The sequence below is a fragment of the Vidua macroura genome, chromosome 20, assembly GCF_024509145.1.
Source record: "Vidua macroura isolate BioBank_ID:100142 chromosome 20, ASM2450914v1, whole genome shotgun sequence".
Classification (NCBI taxonomy): Eukaryota; Metazoa; Chordata; class Aves; order Passeriformes; family Viduidae; genus Vidua; species Vidua macroura.
The window spans coordinates 557465-583181 of NC_071590.1; the positions used below are offsets into that span (position 1 = coordinate 557465).

General features: G+C 46.9%; 2 protein-coding genes across 2 annotated transcripts; one reads left to right on the plus strand and one right to left on the minus strand.

The window, feature by feature from the left end:
• Positions 1–278: 278 nt before the first annotated feature.
• On the plus strand, positions 279–14704 carry LOC128817209 (myeloperoxidase-like). The gene is made up of 14 exons (XM_053995542.1): positions 279–300; positions 994–1071; positions 1744–1837; positions 2668–2843; positions 3451–3574; positions 5862–5991; positions 6864–7064; positions 7158–7473; positions 8822–8982; positions 9378–9630; positions 10892–11062; positions 11880–12117; positions 12579–12796; positions 14006–14704. Exons 1-14 carry the CDS (start codon positions 288–290, stop codon positions 14044–14046), a joined length of 2214 nt encoding a protein of 737 aa, XP_053851517.1. The 5' UTR covers positions 279–287; the 3' UTR covers positions 14047–14704.
• Positions 14705–15797: 1093 nt separating this feature from the next.
• Positions 15798–22039, minus strand: LOC128817188 (1-acyl-sn-glycerol-3-phosphate acyltransferase alpha-like). The gene is given in 7 exon segments (XM_053995497.1): positions 15798–16562; positions 18871–18943; positions 19469–19564; positions 19803–19978; positions 20343–20476; positions 21770–21996; positions 21998–22039. Coding segments are annotated over 7 exon segments (894 nt in total). The 3' UTR covers positions 15798–16416.
• Between the last annotated feature and the right edge of the window lie 3678 nt (positions 22040–25717).

Genomic DNA, 25717 nt, shown 5'->3' on the forward strand with positions numbered 1-25717 from the left:
CAGAGATGGCAGGTAAGATCAGTGCATTTTCATTCTATATCTGCATTTGATATTTCTAGTGTGGATATTGGTGCATTCCACGGGTGTACCCAAGGAGATGGGAGGCAGAGCAGAGTGTTGGGACCTGGTGGTGCTTCATTCCTCCTTCTCCCCTGATGTGTATTTAATTTATTGTGAGAAGTGAGCAAAGACAGCCTCATTTATTTCTCGTGCAGGAAATTCCTGCAATGTATGATTGCAAGGAATAAGCAGCTTTCAATCCCCAGGAACATGGTCCAAGAATTTTCATGGATTGTAAATGTAAGATAACCTTTCCCACTGTGAGAAATCTGTTAGTTTTCTTCCAAATTTTGTCTCTGTCCTGTTCTAAATAATTAAGAAGTTGACTAAATTACTTAAAATAAATTTGCTTACAACCTTCAGGCTAAAAATCTCCATTCGGGGAAGGTGCTGTGCCACAGTGGGAGATATTGGTGGAACAGATCATAGACATTTCTGCTGTTAATGTAAAACAGGAATAGAGATGAATTTCAGGGAGCAGCAGGTGGACTGGAAGGGGTGGTTGAAAGTGATGACAGACATGGCAGCTTGTTTTGTTCAGTATGGAGACAGAGGGGGCAGAGAGGGATGTGTGGGGTCAGGCTCCTTTCCACCAGCTGCTTGTGGACATTGCCAAAGACAGGACTCCAGGACACCACCCTCTTCCAACTCACCTTCCCAATATCCACTGAGGCTAGACTGTAGCTGACTGCCTATTCCTTGGCAGCTACTCAGCCCAGTTTGCTGAGTGTCCCACCTCTCAGAGGCGTCCCTGTGTCCTGCCAACATCTAGAGCCACAACCCCAGCCTGAGTCCCACTGACAGATCCGGACAGAGGGCAGCTCGATTTTATTCCTGGATCCTGAAAGAGATATTGAAACCAAACATGTCAGTCTGTTCTGACATTTCAGTGAAGCCCTGCCCATTGAGGATTTATGTTGCATTTCTCTCTAGGCACAAATCCAAGGATGACTCTCCTGGGATCCATCATCGCTCTCTGCGCAGTTGGAGCAATGGGCTTCTCGGGGAATAGTAGGTTCCTGTTTGTCCTTTGGCTGCTGCTGTACTGGAAAGGGTGTGAATCAAAACTCAGCCAGAGTTCCCAATTAGACACAGCTCCAATAAAAAAATTGAAATACCCTGTGGATTGATCCACTAAAAATGAAGTTGATACCTGAGCGATTTGCCTAAGGAAACTCCCTATTTAACCAATAGCCCATCCGTGCAAATCATCCTTTTATGACAGGAAACTTGGGACAGAGATTGTATCTTTGACTTCTTCTGCGCACTTTCCCTGGGGAAATATCTGGAGCCCCAGGAGCAGCTGCAGGAGCTGGGAAAGCTCCTTTTCTCATTCTGGAGAAAAGGAGGCTCAGGGGGGACTTTCAGACTCTGCACAACTCCTGACAGGAGGGGACAGCCGGGGGGGGTCGGGCTCTGCTCCCAGGGAGCAGGGACAGGAGGAGAGGAAATGACATCAAATTGTGCCAGAGGTTTAGACTGGGGAAAATTTCTTCATGGAAAGGATTGGGAAGCATTGAAACAGGCTTCCCACGGCAGCGATGTAGTCACCATCCCTGAAAATGTTAAAAAAACCCTGTGTATGTGGCAGCCTGGGGACATGGTTTAGTTGAGAACAAAGCTTTTGGTGTATAATTGAGTATCCTAAATTTCTGCTTTTTCTTCTTTTATTTTGTTGAGCAGAGGTCTCAGAGGTGCTGTCAGATTCGTCTCTCCTGAGCATCATTACTGAGGCCAGGCAGTTGGTAGACACTTCGTATTTACAGGCTCGAAAAAGGTGAGTTCTTCCTGCATGACAGCCCCAATATTTTAAGGCAATAAGATTAAAGATATGTGTGTTTCTTCTGTTTTCCAATGCATATTTATTATGGAGAAGCCTTAACACCAGGACTCTCTTGGTCATGGCTGGAGGGATCCTTTTGCCCAGTTTGGCTGGATTCTGGTCCCAGAACCACCAATCACGACCTCCAAGTATCGTTTCCTCACCTGCACTGCCACGAGCACCTTTCACTGGTCCATAATGGTTCAGCCATGCTGGACATATGTGAGTCCTCTTCTGGCAGCAGAAGTTCGGTCCTTCTCCAGAAGGACTGGAGTTGTGCAAATGGACACCCTGTCCCAGATAGGTGTCAGTGGAAGTCAAACCCCAGGTAATCCTCTGTGATTGTCCCAAAAGGCCGGTTCCAGGCAGTGGGATGATTTGGGAAGGAGCCTCTTTCCACTCATCCTACACAAGTAGCAAGACAGAGCCTTGAGACCAGAAAGAGATGGAACAGGAGCGAGGTTGTCCCTCTGCTCACAGAATACATCTTGCAACATAATACATGTAAAATTTTATCCAGTCACAGTTCATTGATCTGGATTTCCACATGATGGAACAAAGTTTATTGTGACAAGGAAGTGTGACTGCAAACTTGAAGTGGGGGATTACAGTGCTTTGTTTGCCAAAACCATCTGAGCTGACATGATAATGTGCAGACAGCTGGTCCTACTGGGCAGGGTCTGCATGTGACCCTGCAGTGGTGTCACAGCTAATTACACCCAGTCCAGCATGAAGAGGAGCTCTGATTTCAGAGAAGGTGCTTCATGGAACTCTTCTATGTTCAGCTTAAAGAGAAAACTCGAGGAAAAGATTGTTAACCCGATGGATTTCCTGAAGCACCTAAAGGACCCCACAGGAAGAACCAGATCTGCAGTCCGTGCCGCTGATTACTTGGAAACTACTTTGAAACTCCTCAAGAGGAAGCTGCATCTCTCTGGGGAACAGGGTTTCAATGTCACAGGTAATGTGATTTAGACCAAAATGTCTTACAAAGAGCAAAGAGCAGGAAATGTGCCACAGCAGGTGGCAGAGAGCAGCTCTGCCATGACCCAAATAACCAGGGATAAAACCTTTCCCCAACAGGGGAATAGACTTGAAGGTTTCTCAGAGACAGACCAGATTCCTGGGTGTTTTATTCATCATCTCTGAGAGTGCATCTCTCCTATCCTTATAAAAACAGCCTAACAATACCTGTGACAAACCTGGGACAAAGCCCACTGGAGACTGTAATCACTGAAAACCCTCCATCTTCCACTTCTGCTCCGCACACCTGGGTTGTACCACTCTGCAAACTCATCATTTTGTTCCCAGCTGGGGTAAAACCTTCCTGGTGATGATGCTCTCCACATTCCCCTGGAAAATTGCTTTATGCCCACCCTGTTTCCCTAGTCCAGAGGGGAAGGCTGATCCACAAAAGGGTTTAGGCACCAAATTAACAATTCCAATCCAGATGTTTTATATCCACAGCTCCAATTCAGCTGGCTCAAATGTTGACCTAGAATACTGAGAAGTTAAAACAACAAAAGAAGAGTAGGATCAGATGTCACTTTACAGGGTTTCTCTTGCAGACCTGCTAAGCAGGAGACAGAAGGAGATGATTTCCAAGGGCACTGGCTGTGACTATCAGACTCGTTCCATTAAATGCCCAGAGAGGGACTTTTACAGGACCATTACTGGGGAGTGCAACAACAGGTAGGATTTGTGTGTGGACAAGGCGAGTCTCTTTATTCTGACCCAGGGTAGATGATTTGTGAAAGTGCCTTTCGAAAGGGCAAGAAGAGTGAAATGCTGAGTTTAATGAGCCTGTAACAGGGGATTCATTTCTACCTGTGCCTGTCAGGAAAAATATGTAATTTCTTAAAAGTCTCAGATTTGTGCCCACTGCCCTTTATGTGTTGCTTTGGATGAAGGAAAGGATCTTGGGGTGGGGGAGGTAAGAAGTTGAGGAAATTTTGAGGCTATGACTCAGCCTCTCATTTTGGTGGAGGCTACAGGAAATCATCCCTCCACTCTTCCATAGGGATAATACTAATTTCCCCACCTGATTCAGATGATAATATTCAGCTGTTGATGTATCTCTGTGATGAGTAAGGGTGGGAATTAAATAAGACTTTAATTCTTGGTTCTTCCAACTTCGTGTATTGTACATTCTTTATTTGAGAATTCGGGGTTTTTTTGCACATAGTTTCCCTCCAGGTTCAAAGCTGGGATCAAATGTTTATTTCTGTTTGCACTTTTAAATTTTTTTTTTTAACCAGAAAATGACCAAATTCCTACTCTGCCAATGACAGTCAAGGCTCCTTGTCCTGCTGTGTCAGTGCCAGACACCAAATCTGAGTGGGACTTGCATCCAATGTGCACCTGGCTTGAAACAAATGTGCCAGATGTGATGACAGCACAGCTCTGCAGCAGTGTGCAGGGAGCTCACACTCACTGGGGTTTTCCAGTCTGTTCCCCTGGACTCCAGGACCTCCAGCCCCACAAGGGTGTGGAGTCTCTTTCACTGGGGGTATTCCAGAACTATCTGAACACAGTCCTGTGACATGTGGTCTGAGATGACCCTGCCTGAGCAGGGACATGGGACCAGGTGATTCCAGTGTGGTCCCTTCCAGCCTGACCCATTGTGGGATTTTGTGTCCATGCTGATTTGAGGTTCAGGGTAGGGTGGTCCTTGGCCTTGTTGGGCTGTCAGGGAGATGAGGAGGCTTGAGGGATCCCTGTGGTGTGAATATTTTCCCAAGGATCTTGCTCAGCTTGAGGTGCACACCATGAGAATAGTTTGCCTGCAAGGACAGTAATAACAATCAGAACAAGACCCTGGTGGTTCTGACTCTTTAATGTTTGATGGAATTGCTTCGGCTCTGGCACGTTTTCCTAGGACATGCTCTTATTTCACAGCACACAGTGCTAAACACTCTGCTGTGAACACTGGGTACTCCTCTCCTTTTCCAGTGCAGAATCACAGAATCATTTAAGTTGGAAAATGTGTGTGCCAGTCTGGTCAGGGAGAGAGAAACGGCAATCATTTCCCACAGTGGCTTGTGATAATTTTTAGGGAGTTGTAGGAATGTGATATCTTGTTAGTCTAAACAATCTGCAGGTGGTGTTTTTCCACCTTGCTTTTCTGTTCCTCTCAAGGATGGTGTGTGAGAAAGATGTTTTTATTAACTAAGCAATCAAATAGAATGTGTTGTGTTGGTCTATTTAGGCTGAAGTTTCTTTTCCAGAAAGGCCTTCTTTTCTTCCTTTTTACGCTGTGTCCTCATCTGTTCTTGTGCCATTCTTTGCCAAGGGTGACAGGAAGAGACCTCCAAGACCATCAAGTCCAACCTTTGACTCATCCCTACCTTATCAACCAGACCAGAACCCTGAGTGCCACATCACATAGACAGACATTGCCTGAGTTTTGTGCCCACAGGGCCACAGATCATTGGCTCAATCAGAATTATTTTTCTTCTGAACACAAAATGCTGACTTTAGCAATTCAAACTTTTTGGAGCAGTGCAAGGGAACACCACAATGGCCACAGCTGCAGGCTGAGAGGGTCAGTGTAAAAACTTTCCCAAGGGGCAGCCGTGGCACAGATCCCCACAGAGGTGGAGAATCTTCATCCTTGGAAGCTTCCGGACCCCAGCTGGACAAGACATGGCCACCCTCACCATGCTGATGGCCCTGCTATGAGTCTGATTTTGAAAGGGCAGTAAAGACAGAGGTGGTAGAGAGATTTAAATGCCAGATAAAATCAATGTAGGTTTAACTGACAGATAAAATTAATAGTGTGACACAAGGCACTTTTAAAAAAAGTTGATTTTTCTCCACAATAATAACCTTGGTATAATTTGCTTCTTGGTGTTTTCCCAGTCTCATCCCTGTTACCAGAGTGTTCAGACATGGAATAAAGGGCTGTGAAATGTTGGTCTGTACAATGCTGCTGATGTTTGAAAAAATAACAGAAGTTGTTTTTCTGGTGATGCTGCAGAAATCACTCCCACCTGGGGTCCTCTAACCGTGCCTTTGCGCGCTGGCTCCCAGCCGTATATGAAGATGGAGTGTCTGTTCCCAGAGGAGCAAGTGAAGGAAAGCGCTACAATGGATTCCCACTCCCACTGGTGAGAGTTGTTATCCTAATCCAGCCATGAGTAAGGACACTGCCCTCAATGCACCCATCAGGAAGGAAGCAGTGGCAACATCTAGAGTGTAAATTGCTTGATCTTTGATCTCAGGCTGCTTTTCCACAACTGAGTTATTGCTCCGGTTAATATTTTTTGTTGGAGACAGACATGAGAAGAAGGTTGTGGATCCTTTCCTAAGCAGGTTCCAAAGTGTACATCCCAAGGATTGCTGCAGTCATTGCTCAAGGACACCAGGAGGTTTGTACAAACCACAAGGCCTGGGAGTTCCTCAGCCATGTTCTTGACTTTCTGGTGTTCACAAACAAGTTTCAGCTGGAACAGGCTTTCCATGAAGCCAGGTTTGGCTGAAGGACTGTGTCGTCTACTCTTACACCTGATTGGATGGAGCTGAGGAATGACATGGAGCTGTGTAATGCCATAACTCTTAGTAATTTATCTAAGATAATCTTGTGCATGATCTACAACTACCTGAAAGGAGTAGGTGGGGTTTGGCCTCTTCTCCAAGGTAACAAGTGACAGGACAAGAGGAAATAGCTTCAAATTGTACTAGAGGATGTTTAGGATATTAGGAAAAATGTCTTCAATGACATAGTGGTTAAGCATTGGAGCAGGATTTCCAGGGCAGTGGAGGAGTCAGTCCCTGAAGGTGTTCAAAAACAGGTAGACGTGGCAATTCTCAATATGGTTTAGAAGGAATGAGGATACTCATTCGAAGGCTGATGATCTCGGAGGTCTTTTCAGACCTTCATGATTCTGTGATTCCAAGATGTTCTCAGTGGGAGTTCAAGTGAGAGGCTACCACTCCACCATAGCAGAGACAGTCACATTTTCATTTCGGTTTTCTGCAGGTTCGAAAAGTATCTAATGAAATTGCTCACACGGCCAATGAGAACATCACTGCAGACCGGCAGCTCTCGCTGGTCTTCATGCACTGGGGCCAGTGGGTCAACCATGACATAGACTTGGCCCCTGCCAGTGGGGAAGGAGCCAGCCTGGAACTCCAGTGCCACACCAGCTGTGCCTTCAAGCCCCCCTGCTTCCCCATTAAGGTACCCTGACTCTCACCTGTGCCACACGCTCTTACAGGAGCAAAAATAAAACCACAGGGCTTTCTGAGGCATGACTTGGCTCATTTGCTTTAGTTCCCCCCTGAGGACTCGCGGATGCTGAGCTCCGACACCTGCATGCCATTCGTGCAGTCAGCCTCCGTGTGCAACCCCGGGACCTTCCGGCGGGAGCAGCTCAATGCCGCCACGTCCTTCATCGACGCCAGCACGGTGTACGGCAGCGATGACGCCCTGGCGAGGAGCCTGAGAAACCTCACCAACCAGTTGGGTTTGATGGCCGTGAACCAGGACTTTGTGGACGTGGGGCTGGATTTGCTGCCCTTCGAGAACACGACGCACAGCGTTTGTGTTCTCACCAACAGGAGTGCCAACATCCCCTGTTTTAAAGCAGGTAAGGTGCAGCTCAGTGGTTTTCAGTGGGTCATAAAGTCAAAAAGGGACAAATATCTCTGTATGGGATCCTTGTAGGTCTCTTCCAACAGAGGATATTCTGTGATTCTGTGATATTTGAATGAGGCACTTCAAGACATGACTACATAAGGTGAAAGACAAGGAATCCTCCCCCCAGTTAGAAAAGAAAAATAATCAAGCAATAATCGATTAATAAACATAAAAATTATTTTAACTTCCCCAAAAAATTACAGCAAATTGTTCTTCCTTTATTAAGTCTTTTTGAAAGCAGGAGAAATTTTCAATAGAATAGCCACCAGTGCTTAAAACTTCTCTGGGGCTTTTTTTCTTCTACCTAGAATTTACCATTCATTACTTGAATGCCAATTGTCAGCTTGTCAGCACTGACTGAGAAAGTTGAGGCTGTGCAGCCTGGAGAAGAGTGGGTTGTGCAGAGATCCTCACAGCACCTTCCAGGATCTAGAGGGACTACAGGGAGCCTAGAGAGGGACTGCATTAGTAACTGTAGTGGGAGGACAAGGGGGAATGGCTTCACATTGAAAGAGAGTAGATTAAATTAGATATACAGAAGAAGTTCTTCCCTGTGAGAGTGGTGAGGCCCTGGCAAAGGCTGCCCAGAGAAGCTGTGGCTGCCCCATCCCTGGAAGTGTCCAGGGCAAGGCTGAATGGGGCTTGGAGTAACCTGGGATAGTGGAGGGTTGAAATGGGATGGGCTTTAAAGTCCCTTCAATTCTGTGATTCTATGATTCAGTTTTCAACCCAATCAAGACTAACAGTTAAACACTCTTAAGAAATCTAGTTAATTGATTAATTAACTAACCCACCCTACATCAGAAGAAAAGTCTAGATGTTTGTATGAAATTTAACTGAAGACAAATACAGATTTGAAGACAAATTCAAATTTGAAGTGATCCATCACAGGCATAACATTAAAAAAAACATTATAAGGGTACAACATAAGGGTACAGAGTGTTCTCATTTCCTCATTCTCTGCCTGTGAGAAGGGCTCCTTGCTGAGTGAGGAGATGCTCAGTGCTTCTTCCATCATCTCACAGAGGGTCTTCACTGAGTCCCCTCCAGTTTTCATAGAATCACAGAAGGGTTTGGCTTTGAAGAGAACTTTAAGACCATCCTGTTCCACCCCCTGTCATGGGCAGAGACACCTTCTACTATACCAGGTTGCTTCAAGTCCCATCAAGCCTGGCCTTGTACACTTCCAGGGATTATTGTCAGGAACATCACCACTTGTTACTTGTCTGTCCTAACACAAAAACCTGCTTCTCAAATTGAAAGCAATGTACAAAATTCATAAAATATTTTCATTTTAGGTGACAAACGGGTGACAGAAAACCTGGGACTCTCTGCAATGCACACTCTCTTTGTCCGAGAGCACAATCGCCTGGCTACGGAGCTGAGGAAATTAAATCCCCACTGGGATGGGGAAAAGCTTTACCAGGAGAGTCGAAAGATTGTGATTGCCATAAACCAGGTACTGTTCACTGTGTATCATCCACACATTTAGAAATGGCTTTTCCTTCAGGCAAAAGGAGGAAAATGTTTTGCCAAAGCAGTGGAGTTATTTGTGGGAGTTGGAAATTGTCCATCTGAGACAGCATGGATATCCAGAGCTTTTTTATGCATCATGCTACTAATTTATCAATTATTTATTAAAATAATATATAAATTAATTATTAGATAAAATAATTTCACATTTTAAAATAATTTAAATCCATTATGCCAAACTTATTCCATTGTTACAGCTCTTTTTTCTGAAGATTTTAATGAATTCTGCTGCAGACAGTCCACGTTCATTCTCTGCACTTGACTTCTGATGCCATTTCTGATGCAGCTGCTGGTTACTTGCTGAGTTCTTGTGCTTTTCAGATCATAACATACAGAGATTACCTCCCACTCCTGCTGGCTGAGGAGACCAGCAAGTGGATTCCTTTGTACAGTGGTTACAATGAAAAGGTTGATCCAAGGGCCTCAAATGTTTTCTCCCTGGCTTTCCGATTTGGCCACACTTCAGTGCAGCCTTTTGTGTCCCGTTTGAATGAGAGCTTTCAGCCTTTGGGTTCCTCCTCCCATGTCCCTCTGCATTTGACCTTTTGTGCTCCGTGGAGAATTATAATGGAAGGTAAGAACATGGAGCCGTGGTCCTGGTCTGGTCCTGGGGTGGAGATCAGCTGGTCAGGCACGTGGAATTACAGAAGCCCAGAATCATTTAGGTTGGAAAAGATTTCCAAGACCATCAAGTCCAGCCTGTGACCCCCACCTTGTCACCCAGCCCAGAGCACTGAGCACTATGTCCAGTCATTCCTTGGACACCTCCCAGCAAGACCTGGCAGTGGGGTGTTCCACATCCACTGAGATTGTGCAGCTGCTCCTGCTGCTCCAGGAGGCAGGAGACTCCCTGTGCCAAATGTCAATCCACCAAAGTCTATGTCAATCAAAGCTCTTATATCCCCCTATAATCAGGAGACATGGACAGAGGGTGATGCATCCAGTTTAACTGAGCTAAAGCAGCATCATTCCTTCCTAGAGGTGCCCATCCCTCTTCCTGGCTCTAACTGGAGTTACGGGCTCCTGCTATTACACAGCTGAGATCTCCAGATAAGTCTTTCCGAGGAAGACAAATATCTCTTCCCAAATGGGTTAAGTAATTATGAGAAATATTATTACACATGTGCAGCCAATTTTCCTGTGTTTTGCTCATACTGTCTCCTTAATTGTTATGAAAAAGACATGGACAGTCAGACATGAATTAATGCTACCACTACATTACATGTTTTAATAAATGTCTGTCAATTAATAGTGAATTATAAACAAAATCCATTGCAAAACCTAAAACTTTGGACAGACCCCCAAGCACCAGGACATAATGGAGCCTGGCAGGCTGAGGAGCAGACTTGGAAAAGGACTGATGGAGAGCAAGTGGATTTAGGGGTGTGGAAGGAAAAGCTAAGGGATGGGGAGGGATAAGGGATTCAGTTACTACGTGAGGCTTTATTTAATGGCACCTTCAGACATGTACAGATTCATACAGGCACCACTGTGAAGGTGGGGGGGGCCCTGGCACAGATTGCCCAGAGCAGCTGTGGTTGCCCCAGCCCTGGAATTGTCCAGGGCCAGGCTGAATGGGGCTTGGAGCAACCTGGGACAGTGGAAGGTGTCCCTGGCCATGGCAGGGGGTGGAATGAGAGGGGCTTTAAGGTCCTTTCCAACCCAAACCACTGTGGGATTCTATGATTCTATGATTCTATATAGATATGGTGAAATGAAAATATGAAGATGAAAACCCCACCTAGCCCATAGTAGACTGTTTCAGCTGCATGAATGGGACCATCAAAGCTGCACCTTGGCACAAAAAATCTTTCCTTGATTTGCAATGGCTGCAGGAGGCATTGACCCCCTGATCCGGGGCATGGTTGTGGATCATGCAAAACTCACCAAACAGAACCAGTTGCTCATTGAGGAACTCCAGAACCACCTCTTTGAACAGACAGAGGTGATGGGTTTGGATCTAGGAGCCATGAACATGCAACGGGGAAGAGACCATGGCCTTCCAGGTAAGGAGACACAAATCCACACTTCCTGTCAATAAGACCTTTTTTTTTCCTTCTGCTGTTTATTCCATGAATGAGTTTTTTCTGTACTAATGGGAAGAACCAGTACCTTGATTTGAGGGTGAAGGATGGACAGACAGTCAAGCTCAGGGAATAAAAGGTTTCTGTATGATAAAAATCTTTTTGTGAGACATGTATGACAAGGACAAAAGGTTTAGAAATCAAAGATGATATTTGGGATAATGTAAGAAAGTGGGTGAGAGACAGTGGTGCATTGCAAAGAGAGAGCATGTGTGGTACAGAAGGTAGAGACACAAGTGACCAAATTCAGCTTTCACATGGGCTTGGACACATCCCCTGGGCTTTGTTCCTTGCCTGTCAATCTTGTCTTGTGTCCCAGACAAGCCAGAGTTCTGAGCAGAAGTGACTTGCACCCACAGATGGGACTGCCCCTGGTGCTGGAGAAGAATGGGTGCTCCTGGAAGTTTGCACAACCAAACTTCCTCTTTTCTAAGAACTTGATCCTAGAAATTTTGCCTCCAAAAGCTGCAAGGACTGATGCATTCATCCTCAGCAGTAGAAAGATTTAACCAACAGGATAAGATGTAGTCACAAGGACAACCCAAACAGTTTGTTTAGTGTACATATGAGAAGGACCTTTGAAAATGTGACATTTGTTAGGGACTATTGTTGCATGGACAATAGTGCCTTCCAGATCTTTTAATGCCATGAGAAGAAGCAGGCAGTGCTCATGGGCCAAGAAGGGTGCTGTGGAGACGTGGTGGTGGGTCCTGATCATCTGCTGCTCCTGCCTTTGCAGGTTACAATGCCTGGAGAGGCTTCTGTGGGCTTTCCCAACCCCAAACTATAGAAGAATTATCTGAGGTGCTGGGCAATCCCAAACTGGCCAAGAAGTTCATGAATGTGTATGGGACACCGTACAATATTGACCTCTGGATTGGGGCAGTTGCAGAGCCTGTGGTTTCCCAAGGCAGAGTTGGGCCCCTCCTGTCCTGCATTATTGGCACCCAGTTCAGGAACCTGCGTGATGGGGACAGGTGAGAGATACATTCCCTGTGGCATTTTTTAGGGGGAAAATGCTGACATTTCCTGTGACACACTAATCCAACCCATTTACAGCACTCCAGTGAGTGCTCCCAGCAAGGCTCACCCCTTCATTTTAGCCAAGTTGCCAAAGGACTGTTTTTTGCAGCCTGTAGATTCATGTGGCTGAGGAGTACCAGCTCCAGATCATGGGGCATTTGCTGTGGCCTCTGCCTGAGGTGACTTTTGCTCTCAGGGCATAAATCCCTGCATCCCAGCATCTGCTGATGCTGTGTGGAAGAGGCAGGCTCTCTGCACTGGCAGAATCCAGATCTGGCCACACCAGAGACACCTCTTTCTAAAGGGGTGTTCCTAGGGAAGGTGGATCTAAGCACCATTCAGACTCACCTTGGTCAGGTTCCCATCTCAGCAAATACCCAGACATTATAAACTGCTTCTGAAAATTTCATTGCAGATTCTGGTGGGAAAACCCGGGAGTTTTCACTCCACAACAGTTGCAAGCGTTGAGAAAAATCTCAGTGTCAAGGGTGATCTGTGACAATACTCATATCAAAAAGATACCCAGGGATGTGTTCAAGATCAACACTTATCCTGAGGACTTCACTGATTGCCAAGATATTGATGTTCTTGACCTCTCCTCCTGGAAAGATGAGCCTGAGAGTGCTACAAAAGGTACCAGTGGTCTAAGACCTGTCAAAAATAATACATGCACTATGAGGTCTTTTCTATGCCTAAAAAAAATGAAAGAATTAAGGTTTACACCATGACTCTACCCCCAAAAGACGTCTGTCCATTTAGCAACACTCAGACAGCACTGGAGGCAGAGGTGCTGTTAACTGGGTTTCCAGGCAATGTATCACTTCCATCACACCTTATTCCCTGCTTCTTCCTTTTAAGCAAATGGGAGATCCCTCAAAATCCAGCCTGTTCTGGACCTTGGGAATGTGTCCTCTAAAGACCTTATTCCAGGACAACCATAGTATTTTCTGACAGGAAAGGTGTTGATGAAAAAGCAACTAGAATTAGCCAACCTGCTCCAAAGTCTTACTCAGCTGCTCCAAGTTCCTGCTCTCCCCTCATCTTCGCCAAAGCTTTAAATTAGTTTGAGGTATATCTGGAGTAGTTTTGACAATGTATGGCCTCACACACCAGTAGCTGAACACACATGATCAAAGGTTATGATGTGCCACAGTAAAGCAATGTCTTTGTTAGAGATGTGGACGCACAGTGTCCTACTGAAACACTTTTGACTAGGGCTCTCCCAGCTGAAATGATGTGGGAGAACAGAGACTTGAAGAATGGACTGGACTGGATTATTTTTCCTTCTGACAACCCGTTTATAGATGATCACAATACCTGGGGATCACCTACACTGTCCTTGTGCAAGGCACAGACCACAAAGCATCTCCATGCAGTTCCTGTATGGAGTTTGAGTAACTATTTGAGGGAAACGCTGTTGTTTAAGACAGATATTTGCGCTTAAAGGCTAAATTATGGTGGCTTCACCCCATTCTTTAGGACCTGAATCCAGCTCACCTTTTCTCTATACAACAGAGTTTTTTTCATTTCTTTTTTTATTGTATTCTTATGGTCACTAAAATGTGCTGAGCAGCTTCCTGTGGCTCTTTTCTGACCAAGTTTGGGGGAAGTCAAAGTGTTCATGTAACCCAGAGAGAGTTACATTCCAGGGCTAAAAGCAGCTGCTAAAAGATTAACCTTTTGAAATGTCAAGAAATTGCCCCCAAACCACTCATTCTAAGGCTGGAAGCACCACGGTGTCTCAGAGATTCAAGGGTACAGGGATGAGAAAAAGGTGGACAAAAATGGCGTGTCCAGGAAAGACTTTGTGCCTCTCAGCAGCTTTTTCTGCTTTATTGACAGTTTATAATCCTACTCATCAGACCAGCGTTGGAAACCCCTAATGGTGGCACTGAGCTGCTCCTGGGAAACTCCTGCCTGGACATCAGGCTCCACTGGCTGCTGTTGACTGAACATCAGCACATGGTTTCCCAGAGGGGAGCTCAAGACTATGTAATCTGTTTTATTTCCTGTAATGTGATTTTAAAAAATATAATTTCTTTCAAAAAACTTCCAATAATGTAAGTCTTCAGATGAGAGGGCAATGATATTTTATTTTCTGTTGCCCTAAAGAAGTGATCAGAGGCTTTCTGACTCTCTAGAAGTGTAATTATGACAAGTTTTTTTACTTCCCATCCTGAATGGGTGTCAAACCTGCAGGCTGGCATGCTTGCATTGCAAAATCAAATTCCTTATCCTTTGTAGCTGCTCAGAAATTAGCACATTCATGTAATCTTTACCAAAACTTTCCCAATCTCCTGGTTTTGCACAAGAGAAGAAGCTGTTTAGGCTGCTTCTAATCAGCAGTGAGATTTCAGACTTTGAAGACACTGAAGCATGGCAGCTGCATCTTGAAGCCTTGAAACAAGTTTTATTTAAATCCTACAGTGAATCTGTGTTTGGGTATTCTGGGCAGTAATAAAACACATCCTTGTGCACTTGCCTACACTTGACATCAATGGCAGGCTGGGGGCAGAGGGGTTGGAAATCTTTACCTCAGAAAAGGGCCTGGGGGAGCCTGTTGACAGTGGCTGAACATGAGACAAAGTGTGCCCAGGTGGGCAAGAGTCCAATGGCACCTGGTCTGTGCCAGACACACTGTAACCAGCAGTGCCTGTTCTCCTGCGCTGGCACTGCTGAGGCCCCACCTCAAATTCTGTGTTCAGTTTTGGGCCTCTCACCACAAGACATTGAAAGGCTGGAGCATGTCCAGAGAATGTAATGGAGCTGGGAAGGGTCTGGAGCCCCAGGAGCAGCTGAGCGAGCTGGAAAGGGGCTCAGCCTGGAGAAAAGGAGGCTCAGGGGGGACCTTGTGGCTCTGCACAACTCCTGACAGGAGGGGACAGCCGGGGGGGTCGGGCTCTGCTGCCAGGGAAAGGGACAGGAGGAGAGAGAATGGCCTCAGGCTGGGCCAGGGGAGGTTGAGGTTGGACATCAGGAGGAATTTCTTCTTGGAAAGGGGAGTCAAGCCCTGGAAGCCCAGGGAGGTGGTAGAATCCTCATCCCTGGAGGTGCCCAAGGAAGAACTGGATGTGGCACTCAGTGCTCTGGGATGGTTGAGAAGGTGAGGATCAGTCACAGGTTAGACTCGATGATCGTTGAGGGCTTTTCCAACCTAAATGATTCTGTGAATCTGTGTGTGATTTTGTGTAAGTCAGACCTGTGTCCAAAACAGTCTTTGGCTCTGGTTTATTGCTAAACATACCAGCACAAAAAAGCAAATCACATTGTGGCTGGTGGGCACCCTCTGACAGAGAAGACAGAAGGCTGGACTCAGAAATCAGGAGCTGCAGCTCCCAGAGTGTGTTTGAGTTGAAAGATATACAGGTTGTGCTAAAAATCATGAGCTTATAGAATCATCACAGAACTGGAGAATCAGTAAGGCTGGAAAAGCACTCCAAGATCATTGAGTCCTTTAACCCAGCACAGCCAGGTCAACCACTAAACCATGTCCCGAAGCACCAGATACACACATCTTTTGAACAGTTCCAGGGATGAGTCCATCTGGGCATAGTAAGGATATTAGGCAGCATACTCATGCTGTTTGCCTCTGGTTTCTGAGCCCCCAGACATGTGCCTCTTTTACTTTGAAGATGTATTCAGCCCTGAAAGCAAAATCTTCCACAGCTTAAAGGAAGGCCAAAGAAACCACCAAGCCCTGTAGACACATGTAAGGTCTTTAATTCCCCTCTCCCAAAGCTGCCTTGGTTTCTGTCTCTCATGGCAGAAGTACCTCCCAGATCCTCCCCATGGAAGAGGAAGAAAACAGCACCTTCTCCTGAGTGTATTCCAGGGAAATGTGGCAGCCCTCAAACCCCAAGGCAGCCACTTCCCTGGCAGCATGGTCACAGGCTTGGGATCAATGCCTCTGCCTTGTTGGATCTGAACTGGGAAAGGTGGTTATAAGCAGGCAGCAATGATCACAGGAAGGGCCCAACTCTGCCTGGGGTCCAGCTGGTGGGACATTCTCAGCAATATGATTACACAGAAATGTCCAGCTGCCCACTGTGTATCTGTCTCGCTGGGTGGCACAGTTCTCTAGGAGGAACACAAGAACATTCCCCTTGGAAGCTTCTCTCCTTGGTGGATGCTTTGCCTGTCTCTGGTTTGTCAGCATTGTAATCCACAGTTGTCTCTGCTGCCAGACCTTCCTGTGGTTGTCATGGCCTCCCCTCAGTTACAACATACACAGCTGGAGCTGGAAGATGGGATCGCTAATGAGAAGCTCCATTCGTCATTCCCGATATCCCCTGGTAGGCAAAGAGCATGGAGTCACGGACCTGCTCTGTCAGCTTGGGAACATCGTCTGGGCCCAGGCCCAGCGTCTCCACTTCTGGCAAGATCTGGATGATCATCTTTCCTGGAAGAAGGTGAGACGGGAAAAAAAAAACCACATGAGTGGTATAGAAGAGCCGGAGGCGGTACAGCAGGAGGGTTGGTGCCAACCAAGGAAATGCCCTCATTCCCACACCAGTGGTGTGGGAGCCCAGCCACAACCCAAATGTACACAGCAAAAACCCAACTTGGGCTTTTCCCATCCACAGAGAGCACAAGAATCAGAAATATGGAAAGAGGTAAATCTCTCCTCCAACACAATGCAATGTTTCATATAGGATGGGTTTTCACAGTGGAGAGGTCACAGAATCTGTCTAGATCACAGGCAAAGAGAAGATGTTTAATACAACACATCCAAACTGGTTGTGCTCTGTCTATGTATACCAAATTTAGCACAGTCCCTCCTTCCAGAAACACACTTTGGGATGAGAGAAACTGTGGCCGGGAATCCCTGGTATGTTAGATTTCTCTGGGGAAGCACCTAAGCAATGGACTGGTGTAAACTGGAAGAACATACTGGGGAGCTGCCATCAAACTCTTCTGTTCTAGCACCAAGAGTTCCCTGTTTTGACCCAGTACAGACAAGACAGTGCCTGCACAGACAGGAACCTGGGGATCTGAGGAGAGTCTGTGATGTGTTGTAATGTTTTTGCATGACTTAACACGTGTGTCTGGATTGAGATCCAGCAGTGTCAGCAGCAGAGCTGTGGGAAGGAGGCAAAACAAGTGTAGAGAAGAACTTCACAAAAGAAAAGGGTTTGTCATGTTGGATGGGGCTTGGAGCAATCTGGTCTAGTGAAAGATGTCCTTGCCCATGGTAAGGGGTGGAATGAAATGAGCTTCAAGTCCCTTCCAATCCAAACCCTTCTGTGATTCCATGATTCTGCGTTACCTGCCTGCACATCTTACACCCAAAGCCAGGCTGGTACCTCACTTCATTTGCTCCTACTGGAAGAGCAGAGTGATGACCAAGGCTGTGCTGAAAATCCAGGTCTCTTGGGAACAGACTTCCAGCAAGCACTGGATATGTTCCATGAATGACAGTGTCCAACACCAGGCACAGAGCCGGGCTTCTGAGAGGCTCCTCAGCACACCCAGACCCCCTTGCAGACACAGGGAGCTGTCCTGACCCACGGACCTGCTCAGTGTGCAGGAATCTTGACCACCATCTTCAGAATCAGCTCTGGCAAACCTTCCAGATGGGGAAAGTGGGAAAGTTCAAGGAAAGCTAACTAGGGTTCTTTCTTCAGCAGTGCAGATCCTGCCTGTTTAACAGCCATTTGGAAAATGGAACTAGCATGGAATTAGCTAACCATGAGTTCACAGGGTGACTGAAGTTGTATATAGGCAAATGTACATGCATGTACAATGTAACTGCAAAAAGTCTTTCTAAAAAGCTCAGGGAATTCTTGGAATCTCCATCCTTGGAGTTAATACAACATTTTTGGATTGGTCACAAAGCTAACTCATTTGTCTTTAGACCTGGCCTTGCTTAAAACAAAATGTTCAGCTTCTTCCAAGATCCCTCCCTAGGAGGTTATTCTCTGATTTCCCAGAGCAGGGATGTGAAGGGAAGGGAACAGTCTAGCAGAATTCCTAGTCATGGTCCTATTGACTCTCAAGTGGGGGAACACTTCCAGATCCAAAAGACTTTTGTGTGTGGACAGGGAGAGGATAAACCCAGAGATTGAAAGATGACTGGAAACAGGCAATTCCCTATTTATCATTTGCACCACTCTCTCTTTCCAGGTGTCTGCCTGCAAGGGAATGACTATACCCAGGCACAACAATGGGAGGAATAAGAATTTCAGATGCAGATCCTCTCTTCAGAGAAAACCAGGCTGGCCTGGGAAAGAGTGGGAAGTGGCAGAAGTCCATTTTAAGGTGAGTGGCAGCTAAGGGAGAGAAGGAGCATGATGGGTTCCTTTTTTCTATTGGAATTTGTACCATTTTTTTCTGCATTTTCCTTCTGAAGTCCAAGACCTGTGTTATTTTTCCCCCATACAATTCTATCATTGGCCAGTAGAAATTTTTGTTATCATAAATGTTTCCTAGCTCTCCAGGCACCTGGGTGGAGGTGGGGGGGGGGGGATCAGGGGCAGGACCTGCTTCTCCAAGTTCTCTTGGACAGGTATCGGACAAGCAGTGAGAATCCAAGGGGAGAGGAAAAAGTGATGCCTGAAATGTCCAATCTCTTCCCAAGAAGACAGAAACTGCTGTTTTCTGGGTGCCATCTCCATATTACATGTGGTCCTCTTCCCACCCGGGTCATGGCTCCAAGGACTGATCTTGCACCACCACCCAGACCATTCTTTGCCCCAGGTCATCCTCACCTGGTGTAAATTTCTTCTCCTTCTGGTTGTAGAAGTTGTTGTAGGAAGACAACACTACAGGAATAATGGGGACCTGGAGGGGAGGCAGTCTACAGTGAATATGCACATCTTCTTATCCTTTCTCCAAAATCCAACTAATGTTTTCAGGTGAATTCTGCACCTTGTTGATAATTATCACCATCAGTATCACAGCAGACACTTAGAGGATTATTTGAATATTTAGATCATTTAACTATATTACCCCATGTTCTCGCCTTTGGATTTTGTATTTTCATGTCTGTATTTAGGCCAACAACAGTGGATTGTCAAATTACTATCTTACAGAGGCCAGTTCAGCAGAAACTTCCCTGTGCAGGTCCAGAGCTCTTGTCAAGGTCCCCCCCACCCCCACCCCCCACCATTTTATCCCAAGCTGTAACAAAGATTTTCCACTTGTCTCTCTGTTTCTGTAACAGACCCCTCCTGTGCCATCTGCAAACTCCTGAGGGCTCCTGGATATGTACTCAATCCTTAGAGAAGCCAGGGACCAGTACCCTGGTTTGCTGGTGGACCACAGGAGCAAATGGCACTCCAGGGGCAGAAGGAAGGTGGGTCTCACCTGGGCTTTCACAGCCAGCTGGAAGGCCCCACGTTTGAAGGGCAGCATGGAGCCACCATGGTTGCGAGTTCCTTCAGGGAAGATCAAGACACGCAACTGCAGGAGGGAGAAGACATTAGGGCGGAAGGACCTCCAGGTACAATTCTAAGCCACTGCAGAGGGATGGTGCCCTGGAGCTCATCTCTGTACCCCTGACCTCCATTCATGGGCACAGAACATACTGATGCTCTCACTCTGTTCTGCTCAGTGCCCAGCCCAGAGACAAAGATCTCTTTCCACCCACATTCAGATTCCTGTTTTCCAGTGGCTCCTCATTGGACTCCTCCCCACTCACGTTGTCCTTGTGCAGGGAGTGTGCCACCTCTGTCAGGGTGCCAATGGACTCTTCCCTCCTCTTGCGGTCGATGAAGATGACCCCTGCGAGCCAGCAGGCCAGGCCGAATGTGCCCATGTACAGGATCTCCTTCTTTGCAATGGGCACACAGCGCCTTGGCAATATCTCCATCATCACTGCAAGGGGACAGCAAGGGCAGAACAAATCGTCATCTGTGCTCAGGGTCTCTCTAGATCCTGAGTGACAGCCCTCTGCTTTAGGGGGTGCCATGCCTGAAGCTTCATAGAATCCCTGGGAAATTTTGGGGGTCTCCAGACCATCCACTCAGGACTGGCACTGAAGGAGAGCAGCTATGAGAGGGCTGTGGTCAGCTGAGAGCCTTGTCCCCATTCCCTTGGAGAGGGTGAAGCTGATGTAGCTTGAAAATGCCTCTGATACCCTGGAGACCAGCCCTGGCTTGGGGCTGGCTGGTGAAGGGCTCTGTAGCAGCCACTCATGCCCTTCTGCCTGCCAGGAGCAGGAGGCAGGATCACCACATACCCAGGATGTCAAGGGAGGTCTGGTGATTCAGCACCAGGACAAAAGGTTTCTTAGTCCTGAGGTTCTCCTTGCCCTTCACCACTATCTGAATGCCAAAGATGTATTTGAGTGGCATGGTCAATGTGCGCAAAAACCTGGAAAAGAGGAGTGGAAATTAGCTAGAGATGTTGAAATTTGGGACCAAACTTTGCATCCAAACCAGCCCACCTGACACTCTGCTTCTGCTGGTTTCCCACTGACACAGCTTTGACCATGACTTGGAGAACAATTCGTGTCCCTCTGCAGCTGATTATTTAATAACGGAAGACAAATACACCTTGCAGGTTTCCCTCAAGCCACACATGACCAATGACCCAGCAACTACAGCTTCAGAAGTTCCACAGATCAACCAAATATTAGATAATATCCAGATTCACAGCACACCTTTGTACTCTGCTTTCCTCCCCACCTTGCTGGGTTGGGAATATGGGCTGCAGGAAACCTGTGCCTAACCCTGCTGGCTGTAGAAAGAGAGGGATTTGCCTTTAGGTGGCATTAGGCTGCAATGCTGGGAGTTCTCTTTGAAGAGATATTGGTAAAATAACATCCGGGGAAAAAAAAAAAAAATCAGGCACCAAAGTCAAGAGGTGAACAAAATTTTTCAAAGCAAAAGGCTGATGCTCAGTTAGGAGATATGAATTCCCACTGAAGCCTAAAATGGAATAGTAAATCCTGCTTCTGCAGCACTTTAGGAGGGTTCAAGCACTGTGGTGCTGTGTAGCAGAGTCATCTTTTCATCCCCACTGAGCCCAGGTTCCTGATTGCCACCACTGATCACTCTTGAACAGCCCATGCAGCCTCCAGGTGAGACCATGTCTTGGAGAGTGAATGGAATCTGGAGGGACAGGATGGGCAGCTATGGGATGGGCTAGGGGACTGCCAGACGTGGGACACCAGGCTGTCACTGAGCTGATGGGGACACCAGTGCCCATGCAGGGGCCAGCACTGCACTGTGGTGATGTCTCAGGTGTGCACTGGCTCAGAGTAGAGAATGGGAAGAGCCCCTGGAGTGGCTTTCTCAACACAGCTTAGTCATAGAGTGCTCAGCCATGGGGAAGAGGGAAATACAGCTCCGAAGACCAGATGAAAGAGCTCTAGTAAAAATAGCAATATGCATTACATCCAGGTTGTTGATATTACCTGCTTTGGCAAATCTATGTCACCTTTTACATCCTTTCTTTCCCTAATTTGTTATTCTTTTTATCAACCCCAAACCAATATTAAAACCCACACCCCTTCTCTGAATTACAGAATCTGTCATCTCCCCAAATCAGTATAAAACCAATCCCTCCCTACCACAGCACACCCCCAGGACCCTCCAAGTCAAAGCACTGCACAGAGTGGACTCTATCAATGCTCAGGGCAGAAAGGAGCCACAAACAACTTACATCATGTTGTCCACGTTACGTCCACGAGGAATACTGAGGATGGCAGCCCCAATGCTTATGGTGAAGAGCCACAGCTTATAGAAGGTCATCTTGCAGAAGAATCTGAATGCAGGTTTCACCTGGTAGAGGACTAGAAAGGCAATGAGAAGACAGGTAAAGGGGTAGTGAAGGAGGAAAAGCTCCATCCTTCCAGCCCAGAGCGTGTTGAGCAGAGCAGTGAACAAGTCACGAGCAGCTGGTGATGTAGAGCAGAGGTGAGACTCCCTCCATCAGCTCTGTGTGGGTGGTGTAAAGCTGGAATGAAGCTTGGGAGTGAGGCTTCAGCCAGGCTGTGCTCTCTGCTGGGAGCTGCACTCACCGTGGGAAGCCGGTTTAGCAACGGCACTGCAGGAGATCCAGAAGGGCTGGGTGGCAACAGGGCAAACACAGCAGCAAAGACATCTGTGTGCAGGGACTGTGGGGCTGGCAGTGCTTGGAGAGCCCCTTCAGGGGTCTCTGGGAATAGGAACCCTGAGGAATTTTAAGAACATCTTTAGTTGGGAAGAGCAGGATATATTGGACAGCACAAATACAGAGAAGCTGTGGCTGCCTCATCTCTGGAAGTGGTTGGGGATGGGGCTTGGAACAGCCTGGGATAGTGGAAGATGTCTCTGACCATGGCAGGGGTAGAACTGGATGATATTTAAGTCCATTCCAGCCCAAACCATTCCATGATTCCATGATTCTATGACCCCAGGCTGTCTCACTTTGTGCAAACATTGATCTTCACAAAGCGAGTTGGCTGCAAGATGTCCAGGAAATCAGAAATCAGTATTTTCAGGGGAGAAAGAGAAAAACAGTGATCTGAGCAGTCAGACCCTGCTCTACACATCCAGGCACTAGAGAGACCAAGCTGAACAGTGGGACATTCTGCATGCACAGTGGGAAAAGTGGGAAAAGTGTCACAAGTGTAGACAAAAAGATAAATCAAGAGCAGCGACTCCCAATGTTTTCCTGGCAAGAGGCAGGTGCATGTTCAGACAGCGTCTACATAAGCAAGGAGTAAATCAGGAAAATGCAGGTATAACCTGGGACTGCTCCAACTGCATTTCATCTCCTAAACAACTGCGTGAAAAGGAACTTTGCAATAGCCAGAATGACTGGGCTGAAAAACAAATGTTTCATGATTCACCATCTGCACACCAGGCCTTGCTCTAGCAGCTGGCACTTCAAAGGAGCAATGACTCTCAATTCCAGACAGGTCTGAGAGCTGCAGATTCTCAAAAGGAAGTAGCCCAAGGACCCATAAAACCACAATGACCATCACCTAAAACCTAAAGAACAAAGTCAAATCTTGAGAACAGTAAAATGGGCAAGACTGAGTGATATTTCCTGAAGAAACTGAGGAAAGACATAATAATATAGAAAGGCACTGCATGTGCTCCCTGCTCCTCCGGCTTAGCCACGGACCCTTCTTCTCCTGATTTTCATTGGAAAACTGAGGAGAGGTGACTGCAGCCTCACCTCTCAGCTCTTCCAAGGCTTCCCTGCAAGCACAGGAGAGGCAGCCAAAGCAAAGAGCTTCTCCACAGCCTCTGAACTGTCCCTGCACCAGCACATGGACACTAAAAGAGCCCCATGTGTGCACACTGGGACCCTGTGAACTGGTGCTTGTGAGACCAGGTCCCTGGGGAGCCAGTGCTTAGAGAGAAACCATGGCTTCTTTCTGCTTCTCCAAGGTTTGATCCAGCAAACAGTTCCCTTTCTATGTCTGTCAGCCTTTCCTGTATCTCACCTGTACAAGATTGTGGCCTTTTGCAACTGGGAGAAAGTTGATTTGATGCACAACTGATTCATCCTGACCTATCAGAAAGAGGTTTCTAAAATGTAATGCCAGTAAAAGGAGTGGAATGGCTGTCCTGCAAGAATGGCAGTGGTTTCCAAACCAGGGTGCTGTTGTCAGGCTCCTGCTGTAGAAGAAACCTTTGACACAACTCTGCCCATAGAAACCCACCCAGAATGTCAGGTACAAGGAAGTCTGCAAGTTCACAAACCACTGGAAAGGTTTATTTTAAGTCACTGTCAGCAATTTTCAATGACTTCACAGAAATACCAAGGTTGGAAAATACCTCCAGGATCATCCAGTCCAAGCTGTGACTGATCTCCCCACCTTGTCACCAGCCCAGGGCACTGAGTGCCATGTCCAATCCTTCCTTGGACACCTCTAGGGATGGGGAATCCACCACTGCCCTGGGCAGCCCCTTCCAGTGTCTGACAACTCTTTCCAAGAAGAAATTCCTCCTGATGTCCATCCTGAACCTCCCCTGGTGAAACTTGAGGCCATTCCCTCTCCTTCTTTCCCTGTTCCCTGGAAGCAGAGCCCAAATCCCCCCTGGCTGCCCTCTCCTGTCAGGGAGTTGTGCAGGGTAAGGAGGTCTTTGATTCCAACAGCTGATAAGTGTCTCTGATGAGTTTGGAGAAAGCCAAGGACATTCCCAATTCACCATGGACAGACAGGCAACTCAGATCTAACACAACATTCAGGCTCCAAACCCACAGATACCAAAATCCATAGCTGTAATTTGCTCCTGTTGCAAGGAACCCCAGCACCTGGATCCATCCTGCTCCCATTTCAGAAGCAGTTGGCTCTTGCCTAATCTGCAAGGTGTTTTCAGAAACTGCAGCTCTAATGAAGATCCCAGTCTCCAGACCAAGTGTGTCCATGCCCAGTTGATTCCCTTCTGCCCCTGGGTCTGTGCACCTTTTCCGGAACCTGGCTCAATTTAAGTGAATCTGAGATAGGGGGAGGAGGGACTTGCTCACACCGTGAGCTTTTGTCACCAAGTTTTAATGACTCTCCCTCTCCCCAGATCTGCTCAGCCACACATTGGCCAGAAGAGAGAGGAGAGACAGGGGAAGTGATCCTTTGTGGGAAAATGTGGTGGGAGGAGGCCAAGAAAATTGTCTTGTTCACCATATGAAGGCTCAGAAGAGGATGGACTGTTGTCAGCACAGCAATGTGTGAGAGAGAGAAGTTGGTGAAGCTGAAGATCACAAGTGATTTCCAAATGCAAAGCAATGGTTCCAACACAAAATGTGAGGACTGGGTTTTGAAATGGGAGTGATTCCCACTGAAAATTGCTGGCATAAATATCTACTCTGAAATAGATTGGAACAAGCAGAGGGGAAGACACCAATCTCTTCTCTCTGGTAACCAGGGACAGGATCTGAGGGAACAGCTGGAGCTGTGTTGGGGGGTTTAGTCGGATATCAGGAAAGGTTCTTCCTCCAGAGGGTGCTGGGGCACTGAACAGGCTCCCTGGGGAATGGACATGGCCCCAAGGCTGCCAGAGCTCCAGGAACGTTTGGGCAATGCTCTCAGGCACAGGGTGGGATTGTTGGGGAGTCTGTGAAAGGCCAGAAGCTGGACTTTCCAACTCAGGATATTCCATGTTTCTATGATAAGTTATCAAAGGGCATTGTTGGGTATGGCCAAAGACAGCATCAGTCACCAGCCTCCAAAGTGTGAACAGGTCAAAAGGGAACTCATCCCTTACTCCTCCTTTAGAGGCATTAACATTGATACTAAAACCTCGAGAGGGATTCCAGGGTAAATATATTAGAGAAAGGTCATCAAGACTGAGGAAACTGTTTACAGTGCTCTGGCTGCAGCTCCATGATGAATCTATACAACCCTCAGTTTTACAAGGCACAGATTCACTTCAGAGACCAATTTATGAGCAAAGGCATGGCTAGAAGTGCTTGTAATGACAGGGGAAGAGGTTTTACAAGAAAAGGTGTTCTGGCTCATGAAGACTGGGACTAGCCAGAGTTCATCTGGATGGATTCTAAACTATCCCATGTATGCAAGACCTGCAGCCCAGGCTGTTCCATGCTGTTGCATTCTTTTCTGTGAGGTCTGCCTTGACACCCAAGTCAATACCTCCCACCCATCAGTACTGACTTTCA